Source organism: Dermochelys coriacea, chromosome 14 (genome assembly GCF_009764565.3).
Source record: "Dermochelys coriacea isolate rDerCor1 chromosome 14, rDerCor1.pri.v4, whole genome shotgun sequence".
NCBI lineage: Eukaryota > Metazoa > Chordata > Testudines > Dermochelyidae > Dermochelys > Dermochelys coriacea.
In genome coordinates this window covers 23,270,650-23,290,021 of record NC_050081.1, presented here as the reverse complement: position 1 = coordinate 23,290,021, position 19,372 = coordinate 23,270,650, and the positions used below count along the sequence as shown (strand labels likewise).

The 19,372-nt window shown below is 47.9% G+C and overlaps 1 protein-coding gene across 3 annotated transcripts in view; it reads left to right on the top strand.

Annotated features, from left to right (window-relative positions):
* Positions 1-17,629, top strand: part of NTN1 (netrin 1) — a 234,338-nt gene extending 216,709 nt beyond the window's left edge. For all 3 annotated transcript variants that reach the window (XM_038372635.2, XM_043496335.1, XM_038372634.2), the window contains one exon: positions 12,641-17,629. In XM_038372635.2, the coding sequence (XP_038228563.1) occupies positions 12,641-12,969 (329 nt within the window). In that variant the 3' untranslated portion in view covers positions 12,970-17,629. The remainder of the gene's footprint in view (positions 1-12,640) is intronic.
* Positions 17,630-19,372: the final 1,743 nt, after the last annotated feature.

Sequence of the window (19,372 nt, the reverse complement as noted above, 5' to 3'; positions counted from 1 at the left end):
AAGTGCAGGGCTAGGGGAGAGGTTAAGAAGAAGGTGGCGAGCTGATTTTTCAAAGCCCAAAGCAAACAAGCAGGCGAAGGCCACCAGAGGGATGCCTGCTCTGCTCTTGGCCGCTGGAGCTGTGCGCTCCCAGGGTATTCTATTCAGGAACTGGACAGGAGCCATTCCGTGTTGAAAACTGGTGTCATCAGCCCAGGCTGCAGCCGGAGCTGTGTGAAAGCTGTGACTCATTTGATTTTGTTCTCCCCTCAGGGGGTACATTGCTGGAACTTAGCAGCATCACATGGCTGCTTACGGGGCACCCGCTGGTTGCTTCAACAGCTCGCCTCAATTACAAATTACAGCAATTTCGCCCATCATGTATTTCTTATGCCAGGGCTCAGACTAATCCACTTTGCCTCTGATCATCGGGTGGGCTTTGTGGCTTGCCATGCGAGCACCACTGTGAATGCAATGGGGGTGATGCCTTGCAGCGGGAAGTTCCCTTCTTCCCCGCTGGGAGAGGTTACCAGCCCTGTTAACCAGCTGGCTTGTCGAAGCTTCCTTTGGCTAAATGCTGAGTTGATCTCCCTGCTGGCTGGCTGGGCCTCCGAGCAATGATGGGAGGAGCAATGGGCTGCGCGTGTGCATGTCTCTCTCCTGAGCTTTGCTGCGCTGCCTGTCCATGTGCTTCGCCAAGCCAGTTCCCAGTGGGGCCAGGCAGGGGGAAAGAGGGAGGTAGTTAAGTTGTTAATCAAGCCCAAAAGGCTCTGATGAGATCATACTCCACAAGGGTGCCCAGCAGTGGCTTGCACTGAGATCGGAAGTGTGAGAGGGACGTGTCCTAGCCCTTGGTTGTCCAACTGTGTCAGGGGAACGGTTCAGGAGCCAGTGGAGTAAACACCTGTGGAATAGGAGCATGGCCTGTCTGCCAACACTGGAATGCTGGGCTCATAGGCCACCACAGCGGGATCATCATTGCAGAGAAACCACAGCGCCCGGCAATGATATTTGTCACTGGCTTCTCTGCCCTCTGAGAGGTTCCAAGTGACTGGAAAACATTGGAGCTGTCGCAGAGGCCACATTGCACTGAGCTGCCCTCCTGCTCCCCTCTCCCCACCCCAAAGTGATGCACACGGCTAATTTTCCTCTTGTTGGGTTCAGAGTTTGATGTTAGGCTATTTTCAGACAAGACCTGCAGGCCTAGCCCATGAGGCCCAATGAGAAAAATCAGTGAGACAAGGTGTGACAGCTCCCTGACACCACCAGCCCATAAGCCACCCAAACAGGACCTCTGGGCTTTCCCCTGCAGGCTACCAGTAGGTGCATTCCCTCCCCCCCATCCATGCGCACCTTTGAGGTGGTCCCCTGTAGCATCCAGCACCTTCTCCACTGAGCACTCACAGAACTAGTAGGTCTTCTGTCCCCAAGGAACCAGCGCACAAACCAGCATATGTGATTCATCACAGGTGCCACACCTCATTTAATCCCACATTTAATGAGATATAGTTATAGTGAAACCAGCCATCAGTTCATTATCACAGATCACCATTTCAGAGAGAGGGAGCAGGGGTAATGGTAACAAAAGGGTTACATATAAGACCAAATTATAACATGTTTCCTACAGTTTAGCTTGCAGGCTAAACTGCAGGCTAAATCATTTTATCCCCCCCCCCCCCAAATGTCCTCTGACGTTTTCAGATCCTGTTTTCATGACTATCAATGCACTGTTTGCTTGTCAGGTACAGGAGAAGGGGTGTCACCCTGGCCTTTGCCTTGTAGGCCCAAAGTTCATGGTCTGTTCTCAGAGTCAGGATGAGCCCCTGGAGCTTATTCTCCAGTGTGCACCCTCCCTGTTAACTTCCCACCCATCACTGACTTCATATGCAAATGAAGCTTCCACTGTGCTGGCCTACAATGCTTAATATATATGTGAGCAACAGAGACAGGCATAATCACCTTGTGTCAAGCAGAAACCCACTTGGCAATGCTGCCCTTGATACAGACTGCAGGAACATGGTACCAGCAGACACACAACACCTGACATAGTATCTGTCTGTACATTTCACAATGGTATTAATGACTGTTTGATTTCAGATCTCACATGATATTCTTTGGCGAACCAGAATACAGCCCAGGATTAGGATATTCCTGTATTGCCCTGGCCAGTTGGCACTGAGGGGCTCTTAGGGTCACATGAGGCTAAGGAGGCTGTTGAGGAGACAGCCTGAGTGGTGAACTGGGTTGCCACTGAAGTGGAGTTGGGGAGAACAGTCTGAGACATGGGTTTGGTCCAGCAGTTGCCCTCTGGGCCACATTTGTTATGGTACACAGTGCATATGTAGCTATGGAAACAAGCAGCCTCATTGAATTTGATGCGGGTTACAACACATGCAGCTAATGGCCTTGCACAGGTGAGAGGCAGTAGGTGCCCTCAGTGGTTCTCACCACATTTGCTAATGCTCCTTGGAAAAGCACCTTTTCTCCTGACCAAGACAGGGCCTTCGCCTCTCTCTGGACTTTGGCCGAGGTCCTCAAAAGTATTTAGGCACCAAACTCCCATGGGATTGATTTCAGTGGGAATTAGGCACCTTTGAGGATCTGAGTCTGAAGATTTGTATCTGATTCTCCATTGCTCTGCACCTTGTCTAGGTGACAACTTGTCTATGGCAATTTATAACAATAGCAACGTTATTATTATTGCTTATGACTATTCTTATTGTGTAACCTTGCAACTTATGTCATCATTAACATCCATGCAAATGAGTGGGAAGTGGGTAAAAAACCCTGGCCTGATAACATTCCACACTGACCCCCCCACTTTGCATGGGGGTAAACAAGGACACAAGCTGAGGGGCAACAGGGAATTGGTCCCTGAGTCTTAGGCCCTGTTCTTTAATGCACTGGGGTAACTAAAACAATGCCATTTCCTTGGTGCAACCCCCAATGCAGATGTGCTGCCCTGATGTACAAGAAGGCTTACCCCAATGTGATTTACTCCAGACATTTAAAAAGAGTAATTTGCACCAAAGCAGCTCATTTACACTAGGGGTGTGCATTGGTGATCTGGGGTGACACTTCCAAAAGCACCTAAGTGACTTTGGCTCCAAAAGCAGGTTAGGACCAGATCTCCTAATGAAATCCGTGAGCATTAGGCACCTCACCTGCTTAGGTGCTTTTGAAAATCCCAGTAGACGTCTATCCACATCTTTAGGCTGCTAAATACCTTGGAACATCTGGCCCTCAGAAACTTAAGGTTCATTGAAAATCAGTGGGCTCTTTAGTCACTTTTGAAAATCAGACTTGTGCTCCTAAGTCATGTAGGTGCTTTTGAAAACTGACCCCCTGACCTTTGTGGCTGGTCCCAGCTAACATGCTAACCAAAGGCAGACAGTGAAAGTCTCCCCCCATCCCCTAGCACAGAAGTCCATCTAAATGTCCCATCCCACTCAGCATCTGAGCCAGATCAAAACCCTAGCTCTGATCAACCAGCTCTTAAGCATGGATTGTCCTGCCCAAACTCAGCCCTCCCTGGTGACATGGAAGATGACTCCACACTACCACGGGAAAACCAAAGGCAAAGGTTTGAGTTTTCACTCCCCTTCTGACCGCAGGAGCTTCCTTCGGGAACCCCAGAGGTGGGTGACAGACGTTTGGCCACAGTCACCCACCAGTTAGAGGAAACAATATTTGAAAGGCCATTTCTTTTCCTTCAGCTCCAGGGAAACCACATGTTCTAGATGCAAGGTTGGAGCACAAAACTTTCTGTCAATGAAAACAGCAGTGGCTGTGCCAGCCAAGCTGTCACCTAAGCCTTCAGTCCTTCCACTTCATTAATTTAAAAAAAAAAAAAAAAGGGACTTTGTATATTTTGATGTCAGACTGTATTTTTAGACAAACCATGTTTCCTGTAACCACCTCTGTTCAGTTCCTTTGCATTAATTTTCTCCATTCTGTCAGTGCGGATCAGGGCCGGCCAAAGGTTTAAGTTTTTTTGGAAAGACTTGTTTCCAAAAAAATAAAAAACTGGCTCATCTTCACATTTTCTTACCTTCACATTAGTCTGGGAAATATGTGGTCAGAGCTCAGATTTCATGAAAGCATCTGGCACTCACGATGCACTTTTTAAAAAAAATATGTATTTTGCAATTTTGTAAAAGTATATGTGGACTTACCAGCTTCCCCCCAACACACACTTTTTAGCATTAAATTGTGTTGCATATGAGGCCTTCGATGCAGATGTGTTGCTCTGACAAGTGTTAATTCAGTAGATTGAATGTTCATTTGTCATCTAAACAGGTCAGAGATTTTTGTTAGGGTGGTTGATTAGGGCTTTTTTCAACCTACATAACGAAGGTTGCATCCCTCAAGCATTGACATGGCTCACGGTAAATCTTACAGACAGACAGACGGATAAAGAGGCTGCATTGTAAATCAAGAGTTTGGAAGGCAAAAATTAAAATCCAATCAAAAGTGTTTTGTTGTTGAACTACAAAGGCAGGTTGGAAAACGGAAAAAGTGGCATGACTACATCCTCTGGGCCGAGCCAGCTTGGATCTCCCATAAAGTGATTTCTCTTTATTTTGTCTCCTGTCCAGTGCTGTAACTTCCAGTGGATTTTTCTCCCTCTCTCTGGTTTTATTGATTCCTCTCGGCTCACAATTAGCAAATAAATACATGAAGTCTGCATAATCATTTCCCCACGAGGTACTTTCCTGGAAGCCAACTTAGTAAGAAGTTCCCTCATTGGAGGAAAGACAAAAATAAGAGACATGTTATGTTAACTTTTTGCAACATACAGCAGGGTTGCCCATTCCTCCTCCATTTTCTGCTTACAGCTGCCATGAGTTTCATTTGACTGACAGCTCTTCAAAAGAAACAAACATGTTAACAAGCCAAAGGAAGGTGCCTCCAGATTTCAGCTCTGTTTCAACACGCAGCGACTCGGAATGCTCCATTACTCGAGTAATGAAATCAGTTTTCCTTCTCTCCTTGTGATTTGAAACTGAATCCACAACACTGACATTTTTATGAATGGAAATTCCGACTGCACCACGCATCACCAATCTGGCAACCCTACGGTAGTTCATGGCAGCAACAGAGACTAACTTTCTGTGCAGACCTCAGGGCCAGAGCCGGTGTTTGTCTCCTGTTTGAAATGCATTCACTTCTGGTGAAAGTGGCACAGGATGGGCTAGGTGAATAGATGGGTTTCTCCTCCCGGAAATGTCTGTGAATCTATATTATGAACTGGTGCTTTAAATAAGTATAACAAAGTAAGTAGCATGTGCAGTGAATTGTTTGGGTAAACAATAGCTGCCAAAAACTCTTGTAAGGCAGTTGGTAACCAAAGGAGTTGGATAGGGCTTTATAATGCACCTCTGGTTCCATTGCTGTGGGTGAGGTCTGAGTAGGGACAATGACCTAGGGTTTTCAGAAGTGATTTTAGAGATTTGGGGTACCTACAATTTCAGTGCCCAACTTGAGACATATTACATCAGCTGCCTGAGTGGTGCAAAGTGGATGGCTTGTAGTGGAGCATCTGGGCGAAGATGGCAGTGGAGTGGATCCCTGGGCACAGGGCAGTGTGGGTGATTACAGTGTTCTGTTTGGGCCACATGTCAAAAATAAGTGGACATGGGCTGGGACAGAGGTAGCATCCACGGAAGTGGGCACGCAAACGATAAAAGGGGCTGGTGGTAACACGAAGGAGGTGGCTGAGTGACAAACATCAAGCAGCCCAGTGCATCAAGTTCTGGAGAGCAGCCTGCCTCCTCCATAAGGAGGTTCCAGTCCAGCCCAGAACCACTGGAGAGTGGATCAGAACTAACACCAGTTTCCAGCACCCTACTGGCTAGGTCCAGACATGGTCTCACAAAGGGCTGAAGCTAGTGCATAATGCAATGATCCGGTGTAGCTGAAGATGTTTCATAACCTACACTGCATCCCACTCAGCACCTGAGCCAGATCAAAACCCTAGCTCTGATCAACCAGCTCTTAGGCATGGAAGAACTATGGTCGCTCCTAGACCTTCTGAATGGTGCCATGGCAGGCGCAGTCTAGTATCCTGAAGGTATCAGAACACAGGTGTAAACTCAAGGGAGCTGGAAGAAAGCCCTTGTCAATCACAGGGCATAGTTTTTGGATCCTCCGAAAGGAGACCAGGAAGAGGCCTGTTCCCGCTATCTTTAGATTATGATGTAACGTCACCTTTGTTGTGTAATGTTGGAGTAGTGCTATTAGGCACTGTTAAACAGCCTCTGCATTCAACCCGGAGGTGACTGCATGTGGGTGAAAGGATACCACAATATACAAGTAGTAGTTTGCACTGTGCTTTTGGGTTCTTCAGTGTAAAAGATGCCATAGGGATGGCAGATAGCAGTGCACCACACTACTGAATGTCTTACCAGATGTTCCCGGGGGTCACCGTCATTCCACTTTCCGCTCCCTGCATCCCATAAATGACAATCCAAAACTGAGCGAGGGATTTCCCAGGAACAGTCAGCTGACATTTCCATTTTCTTGCTGAGAGTGCCCTGATGGCACCTGTCAGTGTCTCCGCTTGGGCTATGAAATGTCAGTTGTGGTGCTGAAAGGATAGCACCATTTCTGCACTGAACTCTCTTAGACTAAGGACTGAACCTTTGGATCATAGATTCTGCACATAATGTAGGCCAAAAAGAACCATCTCATCTTTACACAGGCACACACCAGCACTGCATTGTCAGGAAGTGGGAGATAGGCAGGAGTGGAACAGCCCTGTTTGGCCAATCAAAAAAATTGATCAGAAACATGCACTGGGCTTTGTTGATATGAGACAAACTACCCATCATCTGCCAGATCCAGGTCTCGGTATTTGGATCTGGGGATTTGGTTTGGCCCATCTCTAAATTTCTGCCTCTCTATACCCCAGCCAGAGATTGGTGAACTGGCTCAGCTAAACGAAGAACCATCTCCTCATCCCAATATTTCCAAAGGAACAGATAAGCATCCAAAATTCTTCTTCTTGCTTATGAACACATGAACTTCATGGCTTTGGAGTTTCACCAGTCCTGATTGCAGCCCTCGAGCCCTATATCACTACCTCCTTCATCTGTTTGTGCAGATCTCAACAGCATATCCTTACAAGACCATTAGTGATGGGCTGTAATTAGCAATAGGGGTCATTGCTGAACAGTGCTAGGAGAGATGAGCCTGCACTGAACCCCAGATCCAAGCTTCCTTGGACTTTGTGCAGATTCAAATCTGGGGCCAAACACTGGCTCAAGCCAATCTCTTTACTGTGGACCAAGCCAGAACCTTTCCCTCAACTTTGGAGAAGTTGAGATCGAGCTGCAAGCACCATCCCTATGAAGAGGTCTCTGCCCCATCTCTGCCCAGGGCTAAGCTGCCTGCTTGGTTGATTTTTAATACAAATTTAATAGATGGTAACTGACCAACAGCATGTGCTTCCTCTTGGCAGGAGAGAGTCTTGTGCAATAAAACCCGGGACTTTGGGCTCCAGCTCAGTCCACTTCTCTGAGCTGACTTCCAGCTAATTTTTCTTCTGCCTTCAGCATTTCCAGCTGGCTCGTGGTGTTGGCACCAGCAGCCAATCAGTGTTGCGGCCTCAGATGGCCTCTGCAAATAAGATGGACAAAACCAGAGCCTGGCCAGTGAAGGGCTAATAAGACAGCAATCCCAGATTGGTCATGGACATTGGGACCACCTGTTGATGCTCTTGGAAATCCAGGTCCCTGGGTGGTTGGCAGACACCCAGCTCCTTTTCCCAGCAAGGCTTCCATCCGATGTTCAGACCTTGTTGATTTAAGCCCTGACTGACATACGCTGGGTGCAGAATGCTGCACATAAGTGAGCATCATAAGGGAGGAGCGGTTTGTTCTGCGAGACAGCACAATAGCTGCTACTCAACTCCCTTTACAGATCCCGCCCCCCAATAGTAAGAGACCTTTTCTTTTCCTGTCTCATAAAAAAAGGAAGGTGGTTACAACTCCTCTGGACCAGTTCCTCTTGGAGTTGCAGCAGCTAGGCTGAGCTCAGATGCACTATCCCCTCCTGTAGTCCCCAGGTTATAAACGGAGGGAGCTTAAATTTCTGCAGCTTGGTGGAGGTTTACATGGCTCTATTTCCCTCCCATCCCACACTGTGCACACCTTGGGCAGCCATTGTCACCAGTAGCAGGGTTGTGAAGATGGAGGGTTAGACTGGGCGGGTGCGGTATGATGAGACTTGTGTGGAGTCAGCTGGTAACATCTACGCATGTTCTGCTGTTCTGGGCAGCGGAGTTAGTGTTCTGCTCTGGAAGGGCTGGATCCACTTATTCAGTTTCTAATTCAGTTGAATGGCACCTGAGACGCTGCCTCAGATCGAATGCAACAGGCCAGGGGCACAGAGAAGGGAAGCTGAAACCATGGGATCAGCCTGGGATTTAGGGCTTGTTCACCTCCATTCTAGGTACTTCTCTCCCATGCAGAAAGTGATGTGAACACAATGACAGTGTCTTGTGTGCTCAGTGGTGCCAGGATGCAGCTGGAGAGGGGAGACACTTATCAGATCGTGCTGCCCAGCTGCCTGGGCTCAGTGCAGCATGGGCCCATGAAAGAATGGGTCAAACCAATTCCCCTGCATACTGCTGACTCTGAGCAGTCGCAAGGGCTGGGATCCAGCTCTGAACATAGAGCTATTTCCAAAAGCACGTTGTCCAAACAGCTGGAACAAACTGGCTGGGAGGGAGGGGTGATGAGGATGTTGTACTGTTAATACTGGCTGAAGTCCTGTGTTAATAATGGGGAGGCTGTCCTAGTCTAAACTGTCTTCCAGCCACCTGGTCTCTGCGCAGCTGGTCAATATAACCCCAGGTGTGTCCTCTCTCCTGCGAAGAGAGATCTCTGTGGGAGATATCCTAGATCCTGTTTCCTTCAGAAAGGGAATGGGCTGAGTTCACAGGAGATGCCGGACATTTAACTCAGCTGCTGAACGCATCCTGTAACAGCCTCCCAATGGGGAAATCAAGTCTTGGGAAGAAAGGGCTGCTTGCAAGTGCTGTGTTACCAGAACCTCAGCCTGGGCTGCGACTCTCTCCCGGAAAACGGGCCAGTTGTGCCAGGAGATTGGGCAGCTGTCCCAGCTGTCACCCAAGCTGCCCTTTGCTGGCCCACTCTGATTTCCTTGGGCCAGCCCAGCTTCTGTTGCAGTTAATTCCCAAAAGATATGGTCACATCACTCCCTTGCATCCCCCCACAGTGCTGTGGCCACATCTCTGTCTTGAGTGGCAGCACCCTCCACCCCCTCCATCATGCCACAACCAGGCCTCCTCCAGCTTCATCAGCTCCTTGACATTCCTGACCAGCTGTGCTCCTTTGCTAATCCAGTGCAGAGCCTCTTCTAACCAGAGACTATCCCTTGTGTCCGTGTGCCTCTTGGTTAGGTGACATGGCTAGATGAATGCACATGGAGGTCACCATACTCACGTGACTTGTGATGCAGTTCAGATTTAGGTCTGGAAAGACACTGATGTCTTAGGACACTGAGCCACTAGTCCAGATAATGCAGAGCTGCAGGCCACTATCAAACTAGCCATTCATTTTACATTCTCTTGCGCTAATCTCAACCATCTGCAAGGCAAAGGCAAAATATTCCTCAAAAGCCTAAACAAACAATGAATGACAGTCAAGATAACTCCCAAGCCCAAATTCTCCAGCCACAGAAATGCCACTTCTCACTCACTCACGGCCACGTAACGGGCCTTCCATTTTCAAGGGCCGTTCTCATGCCCAACCCAGCAGCCCTGGCTGCAAAGTCATGGTGTTGAGGTGCATTCGGGCATCCAAGCTTGTCCTGTGAGCATCGGGCCCACTGTATGTTCCATAAATGCTGGTGATTTGTGCAGAATAGGCCCACATACCTCATCAGAGCAGCTAAGGTATTGTACTGAATAGCAGATTTGATGTAGATTCACGTAGCGTATCATCCAACACGACAATCTCCCCATGTCCCAGGAGTGGCCTGTACAAGGAATAGCATCTTAAAAGTAGTGACTTGCAATGTCACAATCTAGGGGAGATATTTAGGCACCTAACTCCCATGGATTCAATGGGAATTAGGCGCCTAAGTACCTTTGCTACTCCCATTTTAGGAGTATGGCCATTCCTTCATCTACATGCCTAACTCGCATTGCCAAGTATTGGTTTTGGGTGTGAGAGATCACATCACCGCTTAGTGGCAGGTATACAAGAAGGATAAGCACATTAATGCCACCTCAAGATGCTCAAATAGTAGAGAGGATTCTAGACCTAGCTGTGCTGGGCAGGGCGGGGTGTGAGAATTGTGTTTGTTCTCTGCTGCGTGTTACCACCCCAGCTGTCCTGCACCCAGGGAGAAGGCAATGAGCCCTAGAAGCAGGCTAACGAGCAGCCGTTTTGCTGAGTTAATGTTGAGAATATCTTGCAATGAAATTCATTGCACAGTCCTGGCCAGCTCTGTCCAAGGAAAATAAGGGTTCTGGATGGTTTATTTCCCCCACTTCTCTCTCTTAAGCAGAAGGGGTGCATTTTGTCACCATGGTTACCTTCATGACTTCAGTCAAACATGAACCCAATTTACTTTTTATTTTATTTATTGTTTTAAAGTTCATAATGAGTGTCAAATCCCTTGGTGAGGCAAACATGGCAACGGTTACCATCATAGCCGGGTTTGGAAAATAGAGCCTGGAGTGCAAAGTTCAGGATGCCCAGAAACATCTGAGAGAAAAGTCTGACAGGTCTCTCTCGCCACAAGAACCACAAATAACTCTGAACTTTGTCCATGTGCATCTTTGGCATCCCTGGCCCTTATCCCTGCCCCTCACTCCAGCAGCAGTGCTTTGAATAATGGAGAAGGGCAGGTATGGAGGGAATCACAGCAGAGAACTCTACCCTGAGCTGTCTGAAGGCAGGATGGTCCAAAGAAGAGCACATCCTAGGCCCACACAGGCTTCTACCTTGGAGGCCAGGGCTTCACCAAATTCCAACAGGGGCCTGCAAATAATTCTACCAGGCCAGGTGCTGAGCTAGCGTAAATCAAGTGTAGCTCCACTGAAGCCGTTTGAACTGTGTGGATTTATATCAGCTAAGGAGCCATCTCTCCATGGTCCGAAACGGTTACACTTGCTCCTACTTGTACTCCCCTTGGTAAACAAACCAATGCCTTATTGGGAGAGATCAGCACCCATGGAAACCAAGCAGCGAGGTGGTCACAGAGCCATCAGGCAGAGAGGGCTCTGGCTTGTTCCATTGTTAGTGTCCATGGACCACATCTATTAAGGTCCTTCCATAGCTAAGACACGGCAAACTGAAGGCACTGAGGGGCTGAATGGAAGTCCAGTCCCCTGGGTGCATCTGTGGTGTATCTGAGTGTTATACACAGTGCCCAGCACTTGGGCACTAGTTGGAACCAGGGCTCCCATGGGCAGTATTCAGAAGCCACCGTATTTCTAGCTTTCTTCCTTCCACTTAGAGAGGAGGGATGAAGGCCTGTCAGATCAGCCAGTCCGTGACCCTACAGGGCAGGAGTGTTCCCCGCAGCCCCGTTTGTAGTCACAGGCACTGGCACCCATTTCCATCCCTTCTCTTGGGAGACTCTTCCAAGGCCGACACCCTATCCCAGGAACCATTTCCTGATACCCAGGCCAAACGCTCCCTGACTCTGTAGGACACTCCCTGCTAGGATACTGGCAGCTCTGCACCTGGGCTGCAGATATCTGCCTCCACCTTGACCTGCTGGTGGGGTCTCCCTGTGGCCCCTCTCCCTGCCATGAATCAAATGACTACCTTGAACCAGGTCCCTTTAATTGCCGCTCTCAGCTAGGAGTGAGCCTATCCCATCTGGCTGAAACCTCCACTGACCCCCCAAAGCTCAGACCTTTCTGCCAGGTCCCACCACCCTCTGTACCACTGCCCCAGACATTCACACCTACCAGTCATGGATTCTGGAAGAGACCAGTCTGGGGCAGAAGGAACCAAGGGATGGTGTTAAGGCACTAGTGCATACTCTGTGGTGTACAGTAGCTGTGGTGATGGTAAGATGGGTGCCTGAGCAGATGAGAGGGGATGCACTTTTCCTTTCCTTGCTTTTACAGTTCAGCTTCAGACATGCTGTATGTGCAGCAATCCTCACTGCTCCAAAACAAGTGCTTTGGGGGAAAGCGGTAAGTCTAGTGTTTCAGATGTTTGTGCTCAGAAAGTCTCCTGAACAGATGGCCCTGGAGCCTGATGCCCTGTGTTTAGGCCCAGAATAGGTACCTCATGAGCAGCAGGGCAAAACTTCTCTCCAAGCATCTCACTAACAAGCCTCATCCCTGACTTGCTGGGACCACGCCTAAGGGGTATGACCAGAGCGCATTCTTTATGGCCCAGGCAATGGTTGGCATCATTGTTCAGATGGCCTGCACAGCAATTAATTAGCAGAGACTGTTGGGGTGGCTTTTGCAACATGGACTTTGGCTTAGGGGGATTTGGCTTCAGACAATAACTCATTTCACATGTGGTCACCACAAAGCTATTGGACTTTTGGCTCCTCCCTACAGAGGCTGGTCACCAGAGGTGAAGGGTCCTTGTCCCAAGTGCTTTATTAGCTGGAGTTAAAAATAAGCCTCAACTTGCTTACTTTTCTTGTCTTTTTCTAGCTGTGCAGATCCACATCCTGAAGGCCGACAAAGCTGGGGACTGGTGGAAATTCACCGTCAACATCATCTCTGTGTACAAACAAGGGACCAACCGGATACGGCGTGGAGACCAGATCCTGTGGATCCGCTCCAAGGACATAGCATGCAAGTGCCCGAAAATCAAGCCCATGAAGAAGTACTTGCTGCTGGGCAATGACGAAGACTCGCCGGACCAGAATGGGATCGTAGCGGACAAGAGCAGCTTGGTGATACAGTGGAGGGACACATGGGCTCGGAGGCTCAGGAAGTTCCAGCAACGGGAGAAGAAGGGGAAGTGTAAGAAAGCCTAAAGGAAGAGATAGCAGCAGAGTGCGAGAGAAAGAGAGACTGTGCATGCTGCTTTGTGTAGAACCTGGAGCAGATAGGGATTGGGTTTAGGGATTTTGTGAAGGAACTCACTTTGCAGTTTGTGTGTGTCGGGGGGGGGGCGGGGATGGGATGTAGGGGAATCACTTCTGTGGGACTGCCAAGTTTGCACCTGATAGTACAGAAAAAAAAAAAAATCACACATACTCACAAAAAGAAACCATCGTGCCACGAGGCTGGATCGGGGCCTGCACTGCCTCGGTCGCCACAGCACCCAGGCTTGTTCAGTTACCAGTTCCCATGGTCCCCTCGCTTATTTCGCCCCTTTGTGTCGAAGAGATCACAGACGCCAAACTGCCTTAAAATTGCTAACGCCTGCTAGTTCCAAAGCCAAGAAACTAACCAACGGCAATGCTGGAAATTAACTTCCCTACCCCGGAATCACATTTTCTCATCTTAGGTTAAACGAGACAATTATTGTAGGGGAACTAATTAGAAATCGATCACTGAGGACATATTTGAGGATCAATTAACACTGGTTACTTGAATGGTCTTCAGTAAAATATAGTTCTAATAATCAATTGCCTGCTGTACAGTATCTAAGAGACAGGGCTAGATTTTCAAAGTTGAGCGTGTGTGATGATGCTTGTTTATTAGTACCTGCTTGCACCCACACAACAGCAGGCCTCTTACACTGTATGTGGAGCAGCCACTAGAAGAAGACACAATAGTCGGTGGGTTACACATGCACCTAACTTTGAAAGCATGGCCCTGCTATTCCTGTTGGATTCAAATCCAGGTTTTCAAAGGAGAGCTGCATGCTGTTTAGATGCCAGCTGGTTAGCACAAGATATGCACTGAACCACATCTTGGTACACATGGATCCACCTCCCAGCTGACAATCCTCAGTCTAGCGTTTAATAATCCAGGTCCCATTTGTCAATGGCCAGTCATCACTGTGTTAAATCCAGAGAGTGGAGGAGACAGGAGGGTAAGATTTGCAGAAGCACCTAAGGGAGGTTGGTGCCCATGCTTTGCTTGGAGGCTTCTTTCCAAAGTCTTTGCTGGCAGTAGCTTCACTTCCATACCCAACTAGCCCTTCACAATCCCGTGCACCTTCCCCAACCCTCCCGCCCCGTCCCAGCCTTTAAATGTTACTCAGAAGATGAAGGCCCCACTGAGCAAACTGTTGGGAAGCCCACACAGTCACGTTACTTCCTGCCCCTGAGAGTCCCCATGTGTCCCTGAGATAGCTGGCCACCTGTCATCTCATTTCTCATGCCAGTGACGACGAGAGGTGGAGATTTTTGTTCAGCATCAGGTTGAATGTGTGTCTTTTGAGGATTTGTGCTACAGCAGCTGGTAATAATGCAATGCTTCAAACGCAGATTCACCCGTGCTGAGGGGCAAGCATAAAGACCTGTGTATTACTTCAGCCCCAGTTGATGTAAATGATGCATAGACCTGCACCAGGAGAAACACTAGCCAGAGTGACTATATGCAAAAAGGCTCTACCCATTTAGCCACTGTAGAAACAAAACTTTCCCAAAACAGGACAATTATCTGCCAATATAAATGAGACAACCTCTGTAGTCCACATAGGTCAATTCTTCTAGGTAGAGGCTGAATTCAACTCCCTTGGCTTCCTGTAGGCATTGCTCATATTCGGCACCTCACCATTATAACACACTGCTAGGTGGAGAGGTTGGGGCAGATCAGCTGAGACTCGCGTTTGAGGGGCTTAACTCCTCCATGGAGCTTGTGGCACTTCTGCTTTGTTAAAGCCACGGTGCAGATTTTTCTTAGCTTCCACATTAGACTCATAAGGGGAGAAGGAGATTTGCACTCACACACAACTTGTACAAGCAACTGCTTGTAAAACAACAACAAAAAATGGGCGCAACTTGGATGCACAATTCAGACTCAAATGTCTACGATGCCCATACTACAAAAATCAAAACCTCCCTGATACTTTTCTGTTAGGAAACTTGGAAACATCCATTTTATGATATTTTCCAGCAGTTTGGCCAATTTATAGTAATTGACAATATTTATATAATGACATAAACTGCTCTAAAGCAAGGCAGCGATGTAAATAAGTATAAAATGGAGAAGTGCCCACTGAAATGCAGAGTGGGCTTGGGGAGTTGAAATTCATGGCTGGGATAGGGAAACCAGTTCCTGTGAGCTTATCTGACCCTTGATGTGAATTACAAGGCTTAACTAACTAAAGCAAATTAGTCATTAGGAGAGAAAATATGCAGAATGCTCCTCGGCAATGAGCGTTCAGCAAAACCAAGTATTTGTCCCGCATCCCTTTTTACTGACCGTGGGACAGAAAGAAGAAGGGCAACTGGTGTTAAAGGCAAATGATTTTGAAGTCAATGGGACTTGTGCTCCTAAGTCACTTGCATGCTTTTGAAAATCTCACCCTCAGGTGCCTAAATATGTACTTGAGAGCATAACATTTTGACCAAACTGATCAAATTGGACTGGGCCAAAGTACAGTCCTTGAGAGACTGCATTGGCTTGGAGATCTATCTGTGCTTCATGGCACCCGGCTGTTCTGTACGCCCTTGTGGTGCGGGGCATTCCTAGGTACAGCACCCCCAGTTGAGTCCCATCACCCTGCCACTATATGCGGTAAAACCTTATCTCCAGCTAAGGAATGTTTACAAAAAAAATTCCCTGCTATTCTAGGCAGGCCACTGTGTAACGCTACGAGGATGCTCTGTTGATAATCCTAAAGCTCATTCAACTGGCTACAGATGTTTTCTGACTGAGATTTCCAAAGTAGCCTGTGGCTGGAGTGAGGAGCCCAACTCCTAGTTTCAGTGGTAGGTGGGCACCCTTTGGTGCCTTTTAGAACCCCAGGCCCCAAGTTTGCGTTTAGTATAACATCAAAGCACAGGCATCTGCCCCAGTCTGAGCAAATGCGCATTGAACTGCAGCAAGGTCCCTCGGGGCCGCAGCTTTGCCTTCCAAGCGGACTTGCTGCATTCACAGCAATGGCTAGCTGGAGAATAGCAGACATTTCCACCCTTGGGTTTGTGGAGCTAGCATTATTAACCTGGAGCCCGGCACCTAGGATGGCATTCAAAACAAAAAATTAAACTTTAAAAAGGAAAGCCCCAACCCTCAGATTACTGCCTTTAATGTTTTTGGAAGAACCCCCGGAAGAACACACAGCAAATGTTCATGCCTCCAACAGAGGATATTTATACGCTGAAAAGATGCAACAGGCTATGGGTACTCCAGACAGTAAAAAGAAAATAAATAAAAAGAAAACCAAGAAGTTTGTATAGTTAGTATGAGATGTAAAGCAAACTAGCGCTCAGAAATTTTATTAACCAGAAGTGTAATAATGTAGATTTTCTAAACAAACCACCACCCCTGCCGTGCAAGTCTAGTAAGAAATACTATCTTTTTTGGTTTTGTTTTTTTACTTTTGCGCTTACCAACAAGTCTGAGGGGCTTGTTTGGCTCTGCCCACAGCTAACAAGTATCCCTCTTTAGCTGTGTGTAATACGTTCATACAGAATACTGAGCATGTATAATGTATACAATCTCTGTTACCACTAGGTAAAGTGAAGCAAAACAATCTACCTTTCAGGGGGTGTCTTATGAAGTATGTACTTCCTATAGGTTGCTGGCTTCTCTTTAAGAACAACCCCCCTGGACTTTAGTAGAACCAGGATTATAGTCTTTGGGTAACAACTTCCATGGGGTTGGCTGCTCCTCAGAAGAATCCTACAGCTCTTCATTTGGAGGTAGCCAATAAGGCAACCCCATATCCCAGCCAGCAAGGAATTTATACCCATCACCTAAAAGCAGCCACCGATCCGCTTGATTAGTTCGGCCCTGTTAGCCCAGTGGCTGATGTGAATTAAATGTCACGCTCCCCCTTGTCAGAACATTCCACTGATGTGAAAAAAACCCTCATCTGAGTCTTACAGGGGAAAGAACCAAAATAATCATCCAGGGTAACGAGAGAAAAACCCAGGGGCCCAGGGAGAGGGCGAAGGGCTTTTGGAGAGTTCTGTACTGGCAGTTATCATTAAGGGTCACACACAACGGTGGAACATTATGGTAACTTGAATAACACAAAAATAAGTAAATAGATCCTGAGGTCCCCTGAGGACGTATAACATGGAATTTGTAACAGGGTAAAAGGGCTGCTGTGCCAACCAAGCGATTCTGGAAAGCAGCTGAAATGCCAAAACAATCATCACTCGACAGTAGCATTAAACAAAAGTTGTTTTGTTTGTTTCATTCTGTGTCCCTTCCCCCCTCCTCCCGCACACACCCACCCACCTTTTCGCCTGTTACACAGACCTGGCAGAAAAACCTGTGTTTTTTTATCTCTGTTAATATCTTGAATTGTAAATGTTGTTTAGTTATGACCATTACATACTGTTTTGGGCAATGTTTCTTTACAATGCATACTAATATATTATGGTTATTATATATGAATATATTTAATGACGTGAAAAAGTTGTGGATTTTCTTATTTTTTTCCAAGTTGTCTTTTTGTTTTGTTTTGTTAGATGGCTGTAACTGAACCAGATGGAGCTTGTAACTGTTCAGCACTCACTTGGTAGAACTAAAGTCAGAAACCAGTTGAATAAACTCTTGTAAACTGTACTCATCCTAGGCCAGTCTCTTTAGTTACGTCGGGATGAAAGAGGGGCTCTAACGCTGTGGGATACAGGCCTGAACTTGGACAGTGCTGGGCTCCATCAGCTCTTAGCAGAGTTGGGATCAGCCTGGTGGATCGGGACTTTGGGTGTTCCCTAACACACTGTGCAATCAACACTTTCAGGATGGGTGCCAAGGGAGGAGCGAAAAGCCTAACAGTAAAATAGCAGCCTGGCACCAGTCCATGCCGGCAGCAAACAGCAGTATTTGGGGATTTAGTGCTGTTGAAAGTTGCCAGGTTTCCAGCTCTTGGTAAAAACGCAAGCAGCAGCACAGCTAACCTCCCTCCACTGCCCCACTACCATGCCGCAGCCCCGGCCAGGCCAGTGACTCCAGGGCACTGCATTAAATGGCCTCTCCTTGAGGATGCCAGCAGTGGTATGAATTATTGCTGGAGGTGATGGTTTCCATGATGCGGACGCCTGCCCAGCCAGAGCCTGCCTACCCAATGTAGCACACGGAGGCTGCTGATTATCCCATGGATAGGACTGACTAATGGGGTGGGATGGGTTTGAGTGGGCGACTTAGGCTCGTGTATCCCATTAGCAACCCCTGAGCCACGCTGCACGACTCTGCTCTGCTTCCAGGCATTCTCAGCCACATCCAGTTCCATGCACGTGGGAACCGATGGATGATTAAAGAAATCCCTTCCCATGGTGGGGACAGGGCTAGGACTCCTTAGGGCTTTTCCTGCTCCTGGACAAGGTTCTGCTGACTCAGCCTGGAGAGCAAGCACCCTGAGAAAGCCAAGCAAAGCCCAGAACCCACAGCCAGGGCCAACCCTGACATGAATAATGTACTCCCTTGTCTTATTTCCCCCTCCACTCATTCTCCCCATCCACGCACCTCCTCCCCCTCCCTGTTCTCCAGCCGCTCTACTGGCCCCACAGCGTTTCAGGTTAGGTCTCTGAGGAGGTGGGGTTTAGAACATGCTGGTAAGATCCAGGGCAAACTCATCAGAAGACATGGAGAAATGCAGCCTGAGGAAAAAGGTGTAAGAATGGCAAAGGAACACGCATCCTTCAGGAATCTGGCCCAGGCTCGTTTTGAGAGTGACTTGTGTTGAAAACTACAAATCTCCCTACCAGCTGCAATAAAGCTCTCAAGGTGTCAGCTGCTTCTGATGCTGCACGACCATGAGTATGGCTAGATTTCATACCAGGCAGCTTCTTCAGGAAGAAATGAGCCAAGAATTAAAACATTAGATGAGAAGTTAAGCTGAACAGAGGGTGGTATTTGGAGGGGAGACTTCCAGACAGCCAAATGCTGTGAGAGGGAATAATGCGGGCAAAGATCCTGTGAATTGCACAGAGGTCACACTGAGCAACCCAAACCGTCTCTTCTAGCCCTTAATGTCTACGATAATTTATTAGTTCAAAAACCTCTTGGAGGTCAGCAATCTCAGATCTTTATGGCAGAGGCATAAGGGTCAAACACGCCGCCACCATCTCCTCTTCGGAAATCTTGCTTGAAGCTTTAAAAAAGTGAAAATAGATTTACCAGGTTTTTCCTGCTTTTAGCTAATGGTCTGTGAAGGAGAAACGGCGGCAGCGCAGAGAAATGGGGGAAATGAGCCTATTCCCAGCTGAACGATGTGTGCCTTAGCACCTGTCTTGGCCTTTCGTCCCCCGCCCTCAGCACAAATCCCAGAACCTCTCAGTAGCGTCGGTGGCGTTCTCACTTCTCCTC